Source organism: Hippocampus zosterae, chromosome 13 (genome assembly GCF_025434085.1).
Source record: "Hippocampus zosterae strain Florida chromosome 13, ASM2543408v3, whole genome shotgun sequence".
Classification (NCBI taxonomy): Eukaryota; Metazoa; Chordata; class Actinopteri; order Syngnathiformes; family Syngnathidae; genus Hippocampus; species Hippocampus zosterae.
Genome location: NC_067463.1, coordinates 12,369,210 through 12,387,301, shown reverse-complemented (window position 1 = coordinate 12,387,301; position 18,092 = coordinate 12,369,210). Strand labels below are relative to the sequence as shown.

The following is an 18,092-nucleotide window of genomic DNA, read 5'->3' as shown; positions in this document are numbered from 1 at the left end:
AAACTTGTGGGATATTATTCAGGCTTGAGTGACTTGTGACGTCTCCTGGTTATGATTGGAATGCCATCCCACAACATTGTATGACCATGCGTGTGACTTGCATGAAGAGGACATGCCTCATCGAAATGGCTTTGCATTTTCTTTTTCACTTGTTTGTTAAAATAAAATAAATAAATAAATAATGGAAGTATGGGGGGGGGGGGGGTTGTTACTGATAAACTTATGATAACTGTGGTCCAATCCACCAAAGAACTGTCAACAGCAACAGAAGAATAATCTCTTTGGCATTGGGAGTGAAGATTTGAAACCATTTTACATGGAATACAATGCATATCCGTCCATGCGCCTTAAAAATGGGCTATAACGCATGCGTTCCTTTTCTACTATACCGCTTAACCCTCATTAGCGTCGGGGGTGATCTGGAGACGGTCCCGCATGACTGAGGGAGAGGCAGAGTGGTCGCCAGCAAATCAGAGGGGTATAATTTAAAAGGGAAATAAACAGGTTTTTCAAACACAGAAATTGCAAGAAACGCTATGACAGAAATAAACTACACACACACACACACACACACACACACACACACACACACACACACACACGCACATACATTACCGACCTTTTTGTTTATTTGATGACGTTTTCATTTTACTATAAATCGTTATTGTTGTTATTATTAATAATAACTGCTGATTGGTTAGGTAAAGCCTGATGGATTTCAGATGGTTCTGTCACCTGCTCGTACATTCAAGCTTGTTTGCATCATTTCAGTGAAATAATCATCCTTATGCAACTCCACAAGAGGATGCCTGTGAATATTCTCATTCACCCAGGTTATTTCATTCTTAGGGAATAGAATCGATCGCAGCTGGACTGTTCTGCTTGTTTCAGACGACAACCCAGAGTACCGGTAGCTGCTCGACTTGTTTTCAGATAGCTCGCCCTTGTTTGAGAGACGTGCTCAGATAACACGACCGCAGTGTTTCCATGTGTGTGATTAGCGTTCAGCCCATCCCAGCCGTGTTTAGGCTACACCGTAACATGTCAACACGCCTTGTCTACTCTCCCTAAGCTTACTTTGATTAAGGCCGGGATTCATCGTCGGATAATCTGCAGGTGATTACGGCAAATATGCAAGATGAGAGGAGACCGAGTCATAATTCCTATGTAATGCACAGCAGCGCTCTGTCCCTTTGACCCATTAACCCATATCCTGCCATGTAGAGAGGGGGGGGGGGGGGGCTATATTGTGATATGGAAAGGCTTACAATGGCTTATGAGGCGGGACCTCAGGCACAGAGAGGCGCTTGTCAGCCCACTTCACATCTACAGGGATTTCACCACAATGTGTGCATTATAATGGACGGGAGGGACGTACGTAGGCACTCTGGCAGATGTCCCTTACACTGTACAGAAAGTATAAAGCGTGTGTGTGTGTGTGTTTGTGTATGTGTGTGTTGGTCGGGGAGAAAGAAAAGAGAGGGAGGGCTGTTAGCAATTCTTAGTATGCTCATGATAAAGTCAGTCAAGGGGGGTGGAATATATTTTTCGACAGCCAATACGAGTGTGTAATGTTGAAAATATTTGCCCCTATGGGCATTTGCGCTTGTGTGAATACAGTATGTGCACACATGCATGTTCAAAGCAGGCTAAAGTGATTCATGGGGCGACGTCTAATAGCTGGGTGTGTGTGTATAGTGCATGGGTGGACACACTATGCATGCCCCTATATGAAAGCTTATATATAATACAGTAAAGTGCTGAGGTGAGAAAAAACATGCACATTCCCATTAAACATTCATTTTTGCGTGCCTGGATCAAACTTCACCCTGGAAAAATTTAGTCGTGAATTAAATAAAAAGGAGCATATTTCATACATGGTCGCTGTCCAATAATAATGTAACTACAAGCAAATACAAATTTGGTGAGTTGAAAAATTGCACATTTGTTTTTCATAGCTTTAAAGCAAGAAATATAAAAGCGTAGAAACGTTGGTTTCGTTATATAGCTCCAACCCGTTCATGACCCTACAGGATAAGCGACAGAAAACTAATGGACGAATAGTTGAATATAGAATTAAAAGCATGAATAATACTAAAATCCAAAACACGTTAAAAAGACTTCCAGTTGATATCAAGATTGTTTTCAACTGAACGTGGTTCTGCATCACCGTCTGCTTACATGTGTGTGTTGCGGTAATAAAGGGATAGAGGAGATATTGTTTACATGGCTGCCCACATGAAAACATGGCTTGTGAGTGGAATGAGAGAAAAGTGAACCAGAGTGTTTCGTGTGTGTGTGTGTGTGTGTGTTGAAGTGGTACAGTTGGCTGTGTGTGGGTATCGTGGGGTGACAGAGCCCTCGTTAGTATGCGGTGAATGGAGGTCAGTGTGATTCCTGAGTGGGAGGGCAGAGGGAAGGTCAACGTGACAATGAGAGGATGAAGCAGCCGCTACTTTTTGTGTCCCGCCTTCTTCCAGCCTCCTCCCCCATTTTAACTTGTCAACCTTTTCCATACTGCCAACAAATAATCGCATTTTGTTTTGTCGATTAAAATATTTTACAATCTACGAATAAGTTTTGTAAGACGATATGGAGAAGCTCATTTGATTAATTGTGTTTGAGGAATTCAGTTCCCTCTAACAGTATTGGCATGGCAAGGTCAATTCATTTGTTTTTGTTGTATGAAAAAATATCACTCAGACGTTCAGAATTTCAGCTTTTATTTCGTGTACTTGTTGTGTTGAATAACTCCGGACATTTTGTTTGAATCCACATATTTTTCAAGTGAGTAAAAGTCTTGGAAAGAACATACCGGTAATTAACGTAACTTTTCTACAACCGTGAGTAAATGTGAAAGGAATTAATTTGAAATTTTATGTTAACAGTCATCCACATACAGCATGGCCATCGTTTCAGTACGGAGCGGGAGGAGGGGCAAAGTGATCAAGATAAAGCCAACTTTGAATCGGAAATGATCATCCTCTAGCATTCAACTATACCTCTTTCTGGAGTAGCCAAATAACTCAAATAAACAAACTGTGGTTGAGATAAAGCACAACGACAGCAGTAGAATCCAGCCAAGTGGTACAGCGAGCCTTGTCCATGCACCATAATCAGGGTATGCCAGCATTTTCGTCGGCGCCATGTATGAGAACTTTCTGCGTGTAATTGGAGGCATGTGATGGCCAGTTCATTCTTTCCTCCAATCAAACTACACTCTCAACGCCAATTTTCTTTTTTATATCAATCTGAAACGTAAGCGCTACAAAAAAAAAATATTTTCAGTGTACGTCTCCTGTCAGACTTAAAGGCATAATTAAATTCTTGCACTGATAAGGGATAGAGAGATCTGCCTTAATTCTCATTATTAATCAGTGTCACTTAGGGAAATCCAAGTCCCCCCTATTAGTGGCTCATTGTAGACATCGTGGCTGACAAAAAGAAGACGATCCCATCCAACTCACAGTAGCCTGGTTGGACCCGATTGAGCCCCTTTATGGCAAGAGCACCCCTTTATCAAGTTTGGCGTCTGTCTTAGTCATCTTCCTTCGAGTCCCATTCCCCTCATGCTTCCACGGAGATAGAGGATGGAAAAAAGACAGGACGCTAGGAAAATAATACCGTGTCCTTGCTGAGGCATTGTCAGCAAACGTGTCCTTCAGGAAGCCGTGTCGCTGTGATTTTAATACAACGCAGATGCATACCCACGTACAACATGAAGTACACACTTCTATAGATTCATCAAGCAGGAGAGGCTGGTTATTCTCTCGGGTTTGAGGTGACAGGTGAAATGTAGAGGATGCAAATCCAATTCAAAAATGTACTTCCGTCTATGTGTAAAAATGATAATGATTTATATTCAAGATAAAAACAGGCCCTCAGTTTTTGGTGGTGAAACACTGGCAAAAGTAGTGGGACATGTCATGCCTTCATGTAAACATAAAAAAAGCTACAATATATCAGCATCTACTCTGGGGATTCTTCACTAATATTAGACCTGAGAGAAAGCCTGCTTATTCTCAGGCTCTGTTCTAGTTCATCCCAAAGGTATTTCTGGGTCTTGAGATCAGATGTCTTCCACATCAAACTCATCCAAGCATGCCCGGGGGGACCGGTCTGTGCACTGGCAATGGAATGGGACCTTATCCAAACTTGGTAGCATCCAATTTCAGAAATGCAAAGGAAATGATAAAATATAGTTTAGTGTGTCTCAATACATTTGGCCCTGCAGGTAAAAGTTCGCTGTCCATTCGAGGACTAGTTAAATCAATTGGTTTGAGTTAATTTGTGGATGTGTCATTCAGATGACTTGAAATACCATATACAACTTCAAAGTCAGGATTTTAAGAATAAAAAGTACAGATAGAGAATATATAATGCGTAGTGTGAAGTGAACAATCTGAGTGGTGATTGTAGTTTCTGTGCAGGAGGAAAGCCATCAGTCCTTAGATGGATGTCTGTGAAAGGGAACAAGACCTCGCTACGTATGTATGCAGCTCTCCCTCGGGTAATCGGACGCTAAGGATTTCTATTTATTGAATTATACTCTTCAAGCCTGTTTGCCGCTTTCCTTAAACATGTTTCTTGGAAAGACTGGACAAGTTCAGAGTGGAGGTCAGTTTCTCACAGTCTAATCAGTTTATCCAGTGAAGCCAGGGCCCAAGGCAATGCAGTGATGTGCTATATGTCCTACTTAAATCCACTGGAGTCTAGTCCAGCCCAGCAGTCTGGCCCAGTTCACCCTCAAAATCCTTCATCCACCCAACATGTGTAATTGAAAGAATGGGGTAGGACTAGATACGTTTTTTACTTCTTCCTACTCCCTTGAACATAGTAACTGTGTTGAATGAATACTGATTTCTTTCTTTTTACTATTTTATCTACCTTATTTTCTGTCAAATTATTACTGTATACGTTTTATGTTCAATAAACAAACCAGCCAAAACCAGCCAGAACACAACTTGGTCAGCATACTTTTTTTTTCCGTGTGTTGCTTCTTTCCTGTAACATGGTTTCTCGTGACAAGGGGGTTGAAGGTCAGTGCATGTTTATTTGCACGTGTGTGTGTGTGTGTCACAATGACAAACTGTGGGTGGGGTTCACTTTTCCGCTGAGGACGCATGCACTCACACCACAGAGCCATCGTATTGGTGTCATTGATTCCGGTAACTGTTTATTACAACCGATAGTCAATGTCACCCAGTGGGGGAGACAAAGACTTGCAACTGCTTTTTTAGCCACTGTAATTGCAAGGATGTGAGAAAGAACAAAACGGAAGCTGTATACTTCTATCGCTCCAGGTGCATGGCACTGGTGATTCATCCGAGCACCACAGGCGCAGTGCACTGAAATAAATGTCAACTCTTTTATTTGACTGTGTCAAGGTAACGCGCCTCCAAATCTGAAACCATGGTCCTCAGTCGGAAAAGGGTGGAGTGCCCACTCCGGGTCGGGGAGGAGATCTTACCCCAAGTGGAGGAGTTCAAGTATCTTGGGGTCTTGTTCACGAGTGGGGGTAGGAGGGAGCGGCAGATCGACAGGCGGATCGGTGCAGCGTCTGCTGTGATGCGGACGTTGTATCGGTCTGTCGTGGTGAAGAAGGAGCTGAGCCAAAAGGCGAAGCTCTCAATTTACCGGTCGATCTACGTCCCAACCCTCACCTATGGTCACGAGCTATGGGTCGTGACCGAAAGAACGAGATCCCGGATACAAGCGGCTGAAATGAGTTTTCTCCGCAGGGTGTCCGGGCTCTCCCTTAGAGATAAGGTGAGAAGCTCAGTCATCCGGGAGGGGCTCAGAGTCGAGCCGCTTCTCCTCCACATCGAGAGGAGCCAGATGAGGTGGCTTGGGCATCTGATTCGGATGCCTCCTGAGCGCCTCCCCGGTGAGGTGTTCCGGTCATGTCCCACCGGGAGAAGACCCAGAGGAAGACCCAGGACACGCTGGAGAGACTATGTCACCCAGCTGGCCTGGGAACGACTCGGGATCCCCCGGGGAGAGCTGGAAGAAGTAGCTAGGGAGAGGGAAGTCTGGGCTTCCCTGCTAAAGCTGTTGCCCCCGCGACCCGGCCCCGGATAAGCGGTAGATGATGGATGGATGGATGGATGAAGGTAACGCGCCTCGTTGAACAACTGAACTAAAACATAGTATGGCACACATGAATAAATTCAGTACAAGCCACAAATTGAGTGACGCAAAGTGTGGCAGTGCGTTCCACATTCAAATGCTCCCCATGCGTCTTGACCAAACGAAACAACTCGCACAACTTGAGCAAAGTTTGCGCAGTTTGTGTCAAACGAATTCAGCAGACGAGCAGTCGAGCACATGGCAGTATTGTATTGAGTCCTCGACAAGCGATGAGGAAATAGGAGGCTATTGATCTGGGTTGGAGGATGAGATTTCCAATAGAAAAAGGATACAATCTAGTCGTACAATGGGCGGAGGGTGTGACAGAGTGGCCTATATATAAGCCATAGCAGAGGGTCGATAGTCAGGACAAATGATTGTGTGGCCCATCGGCAATCTATGCCACTAATTCCTACATGCAGTAGCCACATTTGTCACGGGGATCTCTTGATTGTAAGAGAGCATAAAGCCGCTCTCCATCTGCTTCCACAGCTTAAGTCAGCAGGAGCATTGAGGCCACTCCTGTGCAACTGCTGTACAAATCCTGTGATATCTACTTCTCACAAAGCGTCTACCGAGTCAGAGAGTATCTCCTGTGCATATCAAAGATGTATAGCGTTCAATTATTTCCTCATGTTGCTCCCTCTGAGGACACTCTGACGTTCCCAGCCAACTCAGGAGCTCTAACCACAGACCAATCCATCACCAGCTTTTTCCTTCTACCATTGCACTTTTGTTACGGACTTCATTGTGTCTCAGTCCCTGAATACTAAAAGATGACTGGCAAGCAAGGGGGAAGAAACAGACCAGTCACCAGATCCGAGCATTAGTGTGTGTGTGTGTGTGTGTGTGGGGGGGGGGGGGGGGTCATGGATTGCATGGGCGGGGCTAATTAATATGAATACAGTATCCAGTGTTGGCCATGGTACTTAAAAAAAGTAATTAGTTCTAGTTACAAATTACTTAACATGACCAAAGAGTAATAGGTAATTCAACAAATTGATATTTTTTCTAGGTCATAGAGTGCATGATTTACATGCTGCATTCCCCCCCCATCATGCCACCCTCTGGACTTCCTCATGCACATACCTTGTGGCATTCTGGGGGAAAAACAAACTTAAATATTTTCTTACTAAACCAATACCAATATGTTCGAGAATAAAAGTAAACTTTATTTATTCGTAATTTTATGGTTTTATTACGGCTATAGTGGATGATTTATGTTCTGCATCCCCCCCCCCCCCCCCATTATGCATGAGCACCTCAATACCATTATGGGAAAATACGTTTGTAATACATTTGAACGTCCTTACAAGTAGGTTTGAATGTTTTCGAATATATTTCTGAGTGCGTTTGAACACAACAGTAGAATAATTACTGTGATAAAATAAATAACAGTAAAACAAATCACTTTTTAGAAATATGTGCCATAAATGGGGGCGGGGGGCACAAGCATCTTTGTGGGCGGGCACGGCCCCCTATGGCCTATCCGCATTGACGGGTCTGGAATTATAAAATAACAACGTCATGCGATTTGTATTTTATTTCCTTCAAATAGGGGTGGGAACAAGTCCATTGTCTATAGAACTTGCCCTCATTGAGGCCGTGGTTGAGCTGGACCCTATCCCAGGAGGCTTTGGGTGAGAGAGGTGAGAGGCGGGAAATACTGGAATGGTTGCCAACCAATCGGAGGGCACAAACTGACAAACAACCATTCACACTCACGTTCACACCAAAGGACAATTTAGAGTCATCAATTAACCAACCATTCATGTTTTTGGAATGTGGGAGAAAGCTGCAATAGCTGGTGAAAACCCAGACGAGCATGGGGAGAAAATGCAAATACCACACAGGAAGGCCGGAGTCAAGATTCTAACCCATAACCTCAGAACTGGGAGTAAAACCACTAATTCACCATGCTGGGGTGGGAACCGCCAACACTTTTTTTCTTTCTATTTAAGAATTATAAGGATCTCTGAAAAAAGAGTGTCAAGAATGTCATGGAGCTTTTAAAAATGGCTGCTGTGAGTCTTTTTATTTTTAGCATTGCACGGTGGATCACATGCGGTCTACGGTTAGGTTAAGGACCCCTGCCAAAAATAATATTTTATTTCAGATTAATGTGCAATAAGTATCATGCTCACTTACTCATATAATAAGGGCACTAGTGAAATTCCATGTTAAGTATGAATTTTGCCATGTTTTGAGACAGAGCCAATGACACAGCTCAACAGCACATTTTAATCTGAGATGGCTTGATGCCGATTTCAAAATCGTCTTTATTTTATTTTATTTTTTGTAACCTATAAAAGCTTACCCGATAGATTTTACCGTGCATTGTAATCGATAACTATGACGTTTCAGAAAATAGTTCCGCCCGTTGCTGTACCTAACTTTTAATACATAAATATTACGGTACTAAACACATGAATATATTACATATATGATGATGATGATGATGATGATAATGCTGCTGCTGATGAAATCAGTGCAGTCCTGTTGAAAAATTGACTTGATTAAAAAATATATATATATTTCTTGACCGGTGTAATTTTCACCATGTTGTACAGGAGGAGTACATTCATACACTACTGCACACTTTGACCACACAATTTCTGTAGGCCTATTTGTGAGGCAGTCAAAAGGAAGAAAGCCTCTGTGTGGGTGGTCCAACGGCATGGACACAAACTGACCGCCGTGTGGTGGTTTAAAAAAAAAAAAAAATTTTAAGGCTTTAGTTCTTCCTGCTGGCATCTGGGCATGACTACAATGTCTGCTAGTTGTGATGCTAGTAGTCATATCACGGCGTCTGTGTGGGGATGTTTGGACTGGGGCAAGGCTGCTCATGGGAGGGTGGGGGTTTGCCCTAAAAAGCTCGACCATGTTTTCCACCACCGCAACGACAGCAGCACATGCATCAGGATGGAAGCAGGCTCATCGTTGTGACACTCACAGCATGGTGCTGTCTAGCGCAGGGAAACAAATTGCCTTCCTCCCCTAACTACGACAATCTCCTTCATCTTAATAATAACACTCAATATGATGCTGCTAGATAAAAAACGACATTATTCATAGCAAAATAATGAGTTAAAGACAAGTTCATTTGTTAATTGATCATATTTTCGCAGATCATATTAATATGAGAATGTGTTGGAGATAAAAGATAAATATTTGGTATTGTATTATTTCTATTATTTATTACCATTAAGTGGATTGGATGCAAAGACTGGTGGGTTCAAGTACGGTTTTGGGCAAGAAAAGCCATGAGTGCATGTCACCTAAACATTTTCAATGCCAATCAAAAAGACATTCGAGGGCTAACATACATCCCCCCCCCCCCCCAAAATACAAACAAGACACTACTGAGACCTATTTCAAATGCATTGCCACATTTTGAGGTAACTGCAATAAATACTGCATGTTTTTACATAAATATCTTGCCAACAGTGACAAGGTGAGTATTATTAACTTTGTAAAGGTTAAATATTGCATGCGGTTCTTGCATTAGACTGTGAACATGTACTTAAGTGCACTTTGTGTAAATGTGAGTTAATGTGAAAACACTGTTACAATTGAGAAGACTGAGGAGTCCTTTTGTCACAATAAATTGCATCCACTTTGATGGACGGAATAGAAATTGGAGGTGTGCTGGGCCAATTGTTTTTTTTTTCCTGGAGCAAAAACAATAAATGGCCATTTTCCGTCCTTTCAATTATGTTTTCCTGCCACAACAGCACACTAATGTAATCAAGCATTATTGATCTGGAACCAATTTTCTCCTAAGGGGATCCATAGTTTAATCTCTTTTATTGCTGTGTTTCCATATGCTGCCACAAGATAATAATCACAAATCAGGTGAGAGCCCTTTGAATGCACTGGAATCACCTTGATAGAGGGAAGAGTAGTGGGATATGTGTGTGTGTGACACTATGAGCAGCCGCCATCGAGCTGACACAACGAGCCGCAGTCATGACACTCACAAAATGTTGCTGAGTCATTGGATCTCTTTTTATTGTTTATATCAGGAGCTTTGCCAAATCAAGTGCTGTACTGGAGCTATCACATTCACTTGGCAGGCTCGCACAAAGCCGTAAATAATGCACACGGGCTACGGCTGTGATTCTTCACAAAGTCGTGACGAGGAGAAATTGGGTCTGGTCCATTTCATCTTCTCATTCCAAAGTTGATGCCTTTCTAATAGGGCCGCAAGTGGAGTTAAGTTCCTAAGTTAACTTTCAACATGCTGCCATCCTTGAATAGCTTTTTGGCTCACGCTTGTGGAGAATGATACATTGGTTCTTTATCATACACGGAGGTTATGAATCAGGGAAAGGCAACATTCTCAAGTGCAACCTGCAAAGTCAAGTAAAATATATATAATTATCAGTCACAAAAGTTAAAGTTCAAGACATTATTTGGTATGACATCACGCAAGAGACCAGCTCAGTTAGAGTAGGTGTCAAATTTAAGGTCATTTTAAGTGGTCTGCGAAAGCTTGCCACAATTCTTTGATTTCTGTCGGAAACTAACTAACCATCATAAAAATGAGTGACTGTTATGAAATACTGTATGATGGGATGATTACTGGGGTTCTGACACAGATCATTGAGTTAGGGACAAGAAGTGGAACTGCGTTTAGCCACAAATACAGCGCAGCTCATCTTTGGTCTTGCAGATGTCATAGTTGCTGGCTAGCTACATGCTTTTGGCAGAACGTCAAACTTATTCACTCGTTTAAAACAGCATCACAGGAACTTAAATACCAACGCAGCGTTTAACAGTACAAATGCAATTTGTACCGGCATTTATAGCCTCTCATTGGTTTGTCCAAAGCCATAAGGGATTACATTTTATTAGAGTTATAGTTGCCATTACCATTGCCAGGGCATACATTGACAGGGACGGTATTAGTTATTAAGAGTATTCCAATATTGTTACAACACATCATTTGGATACACATTTTGAGTTTTAACAAGGTGTATGACTTTAAGGAAACATAAAAGGTAACTTGCAGCAAACTGAATGGATGTTACATGCTTCAATTTTAGACAGTAGAACCATGAGACTTCTCATAGCTAATCAATGAAGTGTGCTAAGGCTCATTAGCAAAACAGTTAAGTCAATACAGTATCACCACTCGGTACCTTTGACCTTTGAGACTCCATTCACCTGCCACAAATGTGAGCTTTTCCACTGAACTTCATATTAACTTAATTATTATATGCTTGGATCTTCCTGTGTGGTGTTTGCATGTTCTCCCCATGGCAGTGCAGGTTTATCTGGATATTTCAGTTTCCTCCCAAATTCCAAAACCATGCATGGAAAGGTAATGTAACACTAAATTGCCCCAAGTTGTGATTGTGAGTGCGAATACGAATACTGTTTTGCTATTCAAAGTTGGATGTTCTCTGCTTTCATGCGGCTCAAGCTAGACATCTGAGAAAAGTGTAATTGCTCACCCAAGCACTTAATTGTGGTGTTAAATACGCTAGCCGTGTCATTCTTGGGTTCGCTTAGCATTTAACATGCCTTCTTCGTCTTTGCTTGTTATCTCTCCGTGAGTATGATACTTGTCTAGAATGTAGCTTGTTTCTGCCAATTAGATGACGATTACAGACTTATGAGGGACTCTGCAATGTGTTTAGGTGCACTAGTGACCACCCACAGCTGTTGCTCGCTAGCTGCTTCTGCATGAGGAGCAAAGAGCTTCCCCTCGACCTTCTCATGCCCGTGCGTGGTGACATGTGAGCCCAGCAAAGCTTTTTGGGATCATCTCTGTCATTCTACCTCTTCTATTTCCTTCTTTTGATGGCTGTTTAATATGTTTAATGAGGCACAAAATATAAATGTTGACGTTCAAACAGCGATACAAAACGGTTTATTTCGAGCCTTGATATAATAAATTAACTGCCAAATAAACTGGAGGAAACACATTTTAAGAGACCTATTATTGTGCTGGTATGAGTGCATATGTTTGCACACTTAAAATATCATAGCTTGACTATTCTGTTAAATTTTCATGATGACCGGGTGTGTACGATAAGGATATTTATGGCATGTCATAGTGATACTGAACCTTGAAAGGTACAAAACAGCAGTGCATACATTTGGTTTAATTGGGTTGATTATGAAATGTATTCCATTATTTTGAGTGCATAGACGGCTGTGCGTTTCTCTCAAAATATTCTCAAGGCCTCTTCTAATGGCTTTGGTATTCCTGTCACGAAGGTCCACATTTCCTGTGCCTGCCATTTTCCCATTGTTGGTTATTCAGCATTGTTTGTAAATGTGATTGAACGTTCCACAGACACACAGGTTGCATATCTATTCCGATCCAAGACAAATCAAAAGAACCAGTTATTTCCCGTATGCAGCGCGTCAATGCAACGAACAATCATTACGAATGTAACAAAGGATGAGACCTCACTGAACTGCTCGCTTTACAACAGTGGTGCAAAAGAACATGATTGAGTATGGATTAAGTGCAAAACAATAAACTGAGTGACATGGATGCAATAAGAGATGAAAATTAGCTTTCATTTAGGTAAAATACAGTTTATTTGTGAATGTACACTGATTAGCGATACATCTAAAAGCAACTCCATAGATTAGCATTTATAGAGGAGGGTGTTCACAGGTCAAAAAGTCGCTTGGCTCATTGTTGGCATGCCAAAGAAAACTTTATTGACTAATTTTAAATTTTAATTTTTTTTAAAAACAGAAAACATGGATTGGGAAGCGTTAGTAGCGCAAGGTGCAAAGAAACCAAAACATCAAAATGAAGCAATGCATGTCCAGTTAACCTGGGAGCAATTTGTGCCCATAAAATACTGAATGAAAAAACATAGAATAAATATCGCCATACGAATGGAGGATGATCAAGAGAAGCAATGCAATGAAAGAAGCTGAAAACATGCTGCTATTAGGTTGTGTAGCTACCCTTCCTCCCTTCTCCGTCTTAAAAATCCACGCACTCCAGCCAGCTGCTGGCCAAAATCAAGTGTTTGGATACAACCTAACATTCAGCCTGACGTCCAAATCAACCAGTTTGCGCTGCTGGCTTTGATCTTGGTACATGGTGCGTCCCACCAGGCAGGGGGTGCGGGGAATGCAGGTCAACTACAGCTCATCTGAGCGATATCACATTTGCCAAAAACGTTGCACAAGAGGGGTGGTGAAACGGGCTGAGGAGAAGGATCGAATGTGCGCATGAAAAGCTATATTCTGAAGGAGTGAAGCAGAGTAGGGGCCATGTAGTCATGAAGGGGATTAAACAAGAGGTCCCGTCAGGGTCAGTGAAGACACTTTTTGGATCACAACCCCTTGTCTAAAAACAATACAATATGGCTTTAAAATCTCACACTCGTTCAGCACAGACTGTATAGCAACACTGTACAAAAGTCATCCCTGCTTCATACTTCATTCACTACACTGGAGTATGAGGGCCAGACTGAAAAGTGGAGGGGGTGGGGGGTGAGGGGGGACTGCTACGTACATAGATAAAATCTTAGAAGGAAAAAAACCTCTTATTTACAAGAATAAAATCAATATATGAGGATAGACTTAATTTGATAAGAAAAAAACCCATCACATTTATGAAAGTTGAAATGTTACGACGAATAATTTTATGACAAATGCAAAATTACGAGAATAATGTTGCAATATGACAAGAATGGTTGTTAATGTTACAATAATAGATGTACGGTTAGAATTTTTTTTCTTTCATTTCGAAAGAAGAATGTAAGAGGATAAAATACTATGAAAATGGAGGTGTTAAAAAAAGAAATTTTCCTAGATTGAGGTTGAAATCACTTAATACTGCTCGCAGAGAATCACTACATATATATTTGCATGGAAATGAAACAGGATGTGGTATTCTTCTTCCATTCCACATTTTTATCTGGTAATATTGCTCTTCTCCCCAAGTTTGGCCCTAATACTCCTGTTATTCTGATATCAGCTGGTGACTGCAGATGTTAGCCGTATCAGCACAACACACTTCCTGTTTTTTTTATACTATTTTTGCTGAGCACAGACATCATTTTGCATATGAACAGTCTTTTTTTTGTTTTTCTTTCTTCATACTGATTTCACCTTCTGGGTCTTCACTTGTCTCAATTCAGGCCTTTGCTTTGCTACTTGCTCAATTTTGACCAAATACAACTTCACAGTTTCCTTCAACGGGGAAACCATCCCACACGACAGTGGAAAGTGCAGCACAATAAAATAAAAAAATATAGTTACAAATCTATAGCCGACATATCCAGTTGTCAAATATATCTGTGTTATATCCATGTCCTCTACTTTAAAAGATAGTGTGAGCAACCGCTTCTCCTCCTGGCGAAAGACAAAATAGGCGCCTTGAAAATAGCTTTGAAATGAGTACAAAAGGATGCTGGCTCCAACAAATGTTCAATAAAAAAGGTCCGATTTCATGCGATGACTTCAAGCTACACTAAAAAGAAAAATTCCGGTTTGTCCCAAAAGTAAGTAGGAGAATGCTACATAAATATACAGTGTCCTGCTGGCTCTTTTGAGATGTATACGCAAAAAGGCGCTCGACTCCAGTTTGGTGAGTAAACGTGTGTTGATGCTGCAGAAGCGCAAAAACAAGAAGAGCGTTGCACAATAAAAAGAGCCCACTAAACAAATGGACACAAACCCTGTGGCTACTGAGGGAGGGCAGCTGTCCAGTGTGATGTCATCTGTCATGCAGGCTCTCAGTGACTCAATGTACAGCCAGATGAAGATTTAAAAAAATGTGCATGATGCACTTGTGACTTGAGAACTAGATTAAAAAAAACATCAAATAACTCGTGGTACTTTTAAAAATTCTAATTTCAGCACGATTGTGCAGGATGTCACTGAGCCAACTTGGAGTACTGCATGCGTGATTCACTTGAAAGTGCCCAACCACATTCCATCTGTCCATCTGCCTGAGGAACTTTGTTTTTTTTAATTGTTTTTGTTACAAACCAATTCTTTTTTTCTCCAAATCATTTTTTTGTATATAAAAACTCTCAAAACAAAAATCAGGAAAACAAAGACAAGACAACACAGAAAAAGATGCCCTCCCCTTTCTATTATCTTGGTGGCCCCTCAGGCCTCAGTCTTCTCTTTCTTTTTGTTCTTCTTGAGGAAGGATGGCGTGCGGAACTTTTTCTTCTTCTTGGCATTGGGCGACTTGGAGGGCGAGCTCTCCTGAGACAACACCTCCTCGATCTTGTCGCCCGAGCGCAGCGTTATCTCCACGCTCTCCGCGCTGGTGTTGAGCTGGCTGACTCGTTTGCACAACTCTTCGTCCGCGTTGCAATGGTTGTCTTTGCCGTTCATCAGGCCCTCGTGGTTGACTGCAGGGGCGGGGAGTGGACGGGGGCAACATGTTACACCAATGAACAAATGTGACACGGATTACGTTTAATTCTGAAAAATAATTACCGTATTTTCTGCACGATAATGCATTTCGGATTATCAGGCGCATCTTCAATGAATGGCCGATTTTAAATCTGCTTTCATATATAGGCTGCGCTCCATTATAAGGGGCATAGAATAGAAACTATGATAGTGGCTGGGGATGCGCTATTCATACACTAGGTGATGCTACGCTAAATGGAATACAATACAATACAAAGCAATACAGCTTTACTTATATAGAGCTTTCACAACCGCTGCAGCTGTAACCAAGCCATGAGAACTGGTCACAAACACGGACATGAAACATATAAATACAAATGGCATTACAAAACAGTAAATGAAAGACAAAAGCTATGAAGACAATTGATTCAACAAATAGGCACACAAACTTCGTGGGCTCACATCCACAAGGTGCTAAATATCCTCTGAGGTGTTGCTTGTCTCCCTCTTCCTTCGTTTAGTCAGTAGTTAACTATGCTTTTGGTATTATCTTCGTTTCAGAATGACTGCACATAGCTCAAAAAAGTAGTTGTCTGTTGGAGTGTGTGTTGGCAAACGCACATGCCAATTAGTGTCGGGTAGAACCCTTTTAGGTTACAATTGGTTCCTGCTAATAATCACCACGAGATGGCAGAGGAACCCTAACAGAGAACAAAAATCAATGTGGACTACCTCCATATATAAGGCGCATCGGATTATAGGCCGCACTGTCGGCTTTTGAGAAAATGGAATGCTTTTAGGTGCGCCTTATAGTGTGGAAAATACGGTAAACATCTGTTGATTTCAAAGAGTGAATCTCATACTGTTCTCTCATACTCATCTCATACTGACTAGCTAGCACGCAGTCTGGCGGGGGGGCTCATCACATGATTTGTTGTGACAATGTGTTCTATCGCTATGCGGGTCCACATAACAGACAGTCCAAGGAAAGATTATTATTATGAAACACAGCGGCACACGTTACTCAGCCTCAGGCTCCTACTACAGTCATTTGGGCACAACTCGTACAAACGTATTTGAGTGACAGCTGATGTTTAGAATGTTTGAAGTGCACACAGAGTCGGACAGCTGGGATGAGGTCTCTGTTTTTCACAACTCTGGAGGCTCACATTTGCGTGGCAATTTTAAAATTCATTCAAATTTGGCAGGTTTATTGACAACACGCTTCTTTGTGGCATGTCAAATTTACAAGACATCTTATTTTTACCGAACGTGGACAAATGAATACTACTACTAGTATTATTTATAATAGTAGGGGAGACCATTGCTTTCTTTTTTGTAATTCCATTCAAACTTGAAATTTCAGTTTAAGAAAGGTAAAGGAGGCATTTCAGGCTCACAGGCACAGCGTGTGTGCCAGCAGTTCCCTGAGGATTTTAATCAAGTGCTTGCTGTGTAAAGCTCAATGATGAACATTTTCTTTGGTTGACACCAATGTTCTCTTTCAAGTAAAAAAAAAAAAGAACAGTGATAATTTTTTTTTTCTCCCCCAAATCCAGTGCTACACATTACCCCAATTTAGTGAGACAACTTTCCCAACTTGGGGCAACATGTCACATGTTCACACTATCTATTTGATCGTTTATGACTACAGTGACACAAAATCTGAAAATGAAATAAATGCATAAAATATACTCTTACACGTTTGTCGGTGATGTATTGATTTCAAAAATTAAAAGTGAAAAAAGTGTGACATCATGCTCCTGGTCAATTGTGTAATCTACAATTAATATTCTAGTAAAAAAAAAAAGTTAACTGTGAAAAATGAAAAATCTGTAGTGAAATTATCCTCCTTCGTTCAAACTACGAAACGGGTAGCTAAAAATGCAACTTTATTTGCATTTAACGTGCATGCTTTTAATGGTTTAATTAACCACACTATACTCGTTTGGTAAATGTATCAATTGCTGTCTTGGGTACACAAACACCATTTTAGGCGAGTGCTGCAATTCCGCTGTCCTCATGCTTGACATATTTCATAACATGGCGAGGTAGAACCTATTGACCTGATAGCCTAAAGAGCCTCACCATAAAAATAAATAAATAAAGTAGGGCTCGGTTTTGAACAGCAGACTCTATCCGCTCTTCACGTAACAGCCTGCGAGTGTCACACTTCTCAGGTTATTTTCATGGCACAAAAGAAACGCAAACAACACACTGAGGTCATCCTGAAAATGAAGCATGTAACAAATGACCTTCTTTCAAGCACAACTGTCTGACCTCACAGTTGCGCCGTCATAAAAGATGGCTCCCGTGAGTCTGTGCACCGCTGCGGGTTAATTGCTCCTGCTGGCGTGTTGTTGTGTGTGTTTAGGCTTCGAAGGGAAGCTGACAGGAAGTCAATCCTGTGGTGTTGTTAGCAAATCTTTAAGAAAGAGCGGCTAAATGAGGTAATCCTGCTGGTTTCGCATGTGAAGGACATATGAAATAAATAGAAGGGGAAGGGTACAGTGAACACCCGTTCACATACCAGATCCATCTGCAATAGGTGATAACGTCATTAAAGCATCGTGTAAATGTATCTGAACACAATAACCCTAGCTGCTAGC

The 18,092-nt window shown here is 41.5% G+C and overlaps 1 protein-coding gene and 1 long non-coding RNA gene across 7 annotated transcripts in view; both read right to left on the bottom strand.

Annotated features, from left to right (window-relative positions):
- Positions 1-205: 205 nt before the first annotated feature.
- LOC127613258 (uncharacterized) lies at positions 206-4,381 on the bottom strand. Its single transcript, XR_007966127.1, has 2 exons — positions 2,565-4,381; positions 206-2,507 (listed from the first exon to the last, which is right to left on the bottom strand). It is a non-coding gene; the product is annotated as an uncharacterized LOC127613258 (long non-coding RNA).
- Positions 4,382-12,663: 8,282 nt separating this feature from the next.
- add3a (adducin 3 (gamma) a) overlaps positions 12,664-18,092 on the bottom strand; it is a 59,973-nt gene continuing 54,544 nt past the window's right edge. For all 6 annotated transcript variants that reach the window (XM_052084178.1, XM_052084180.1, XM_052084176.1 and 3 more), the window contains one exon: positions 12,664-15,479. In XM_052084178.1, coding sequence (XP_051940138.1) covers positions 15,229-15,479 — 251 coding nt within the window. In that variant the 3' untranslated portion in view covers positions 12,664-15,228. The remainder of the gene's footprint in view (positions 15,480-18,092) is intronic.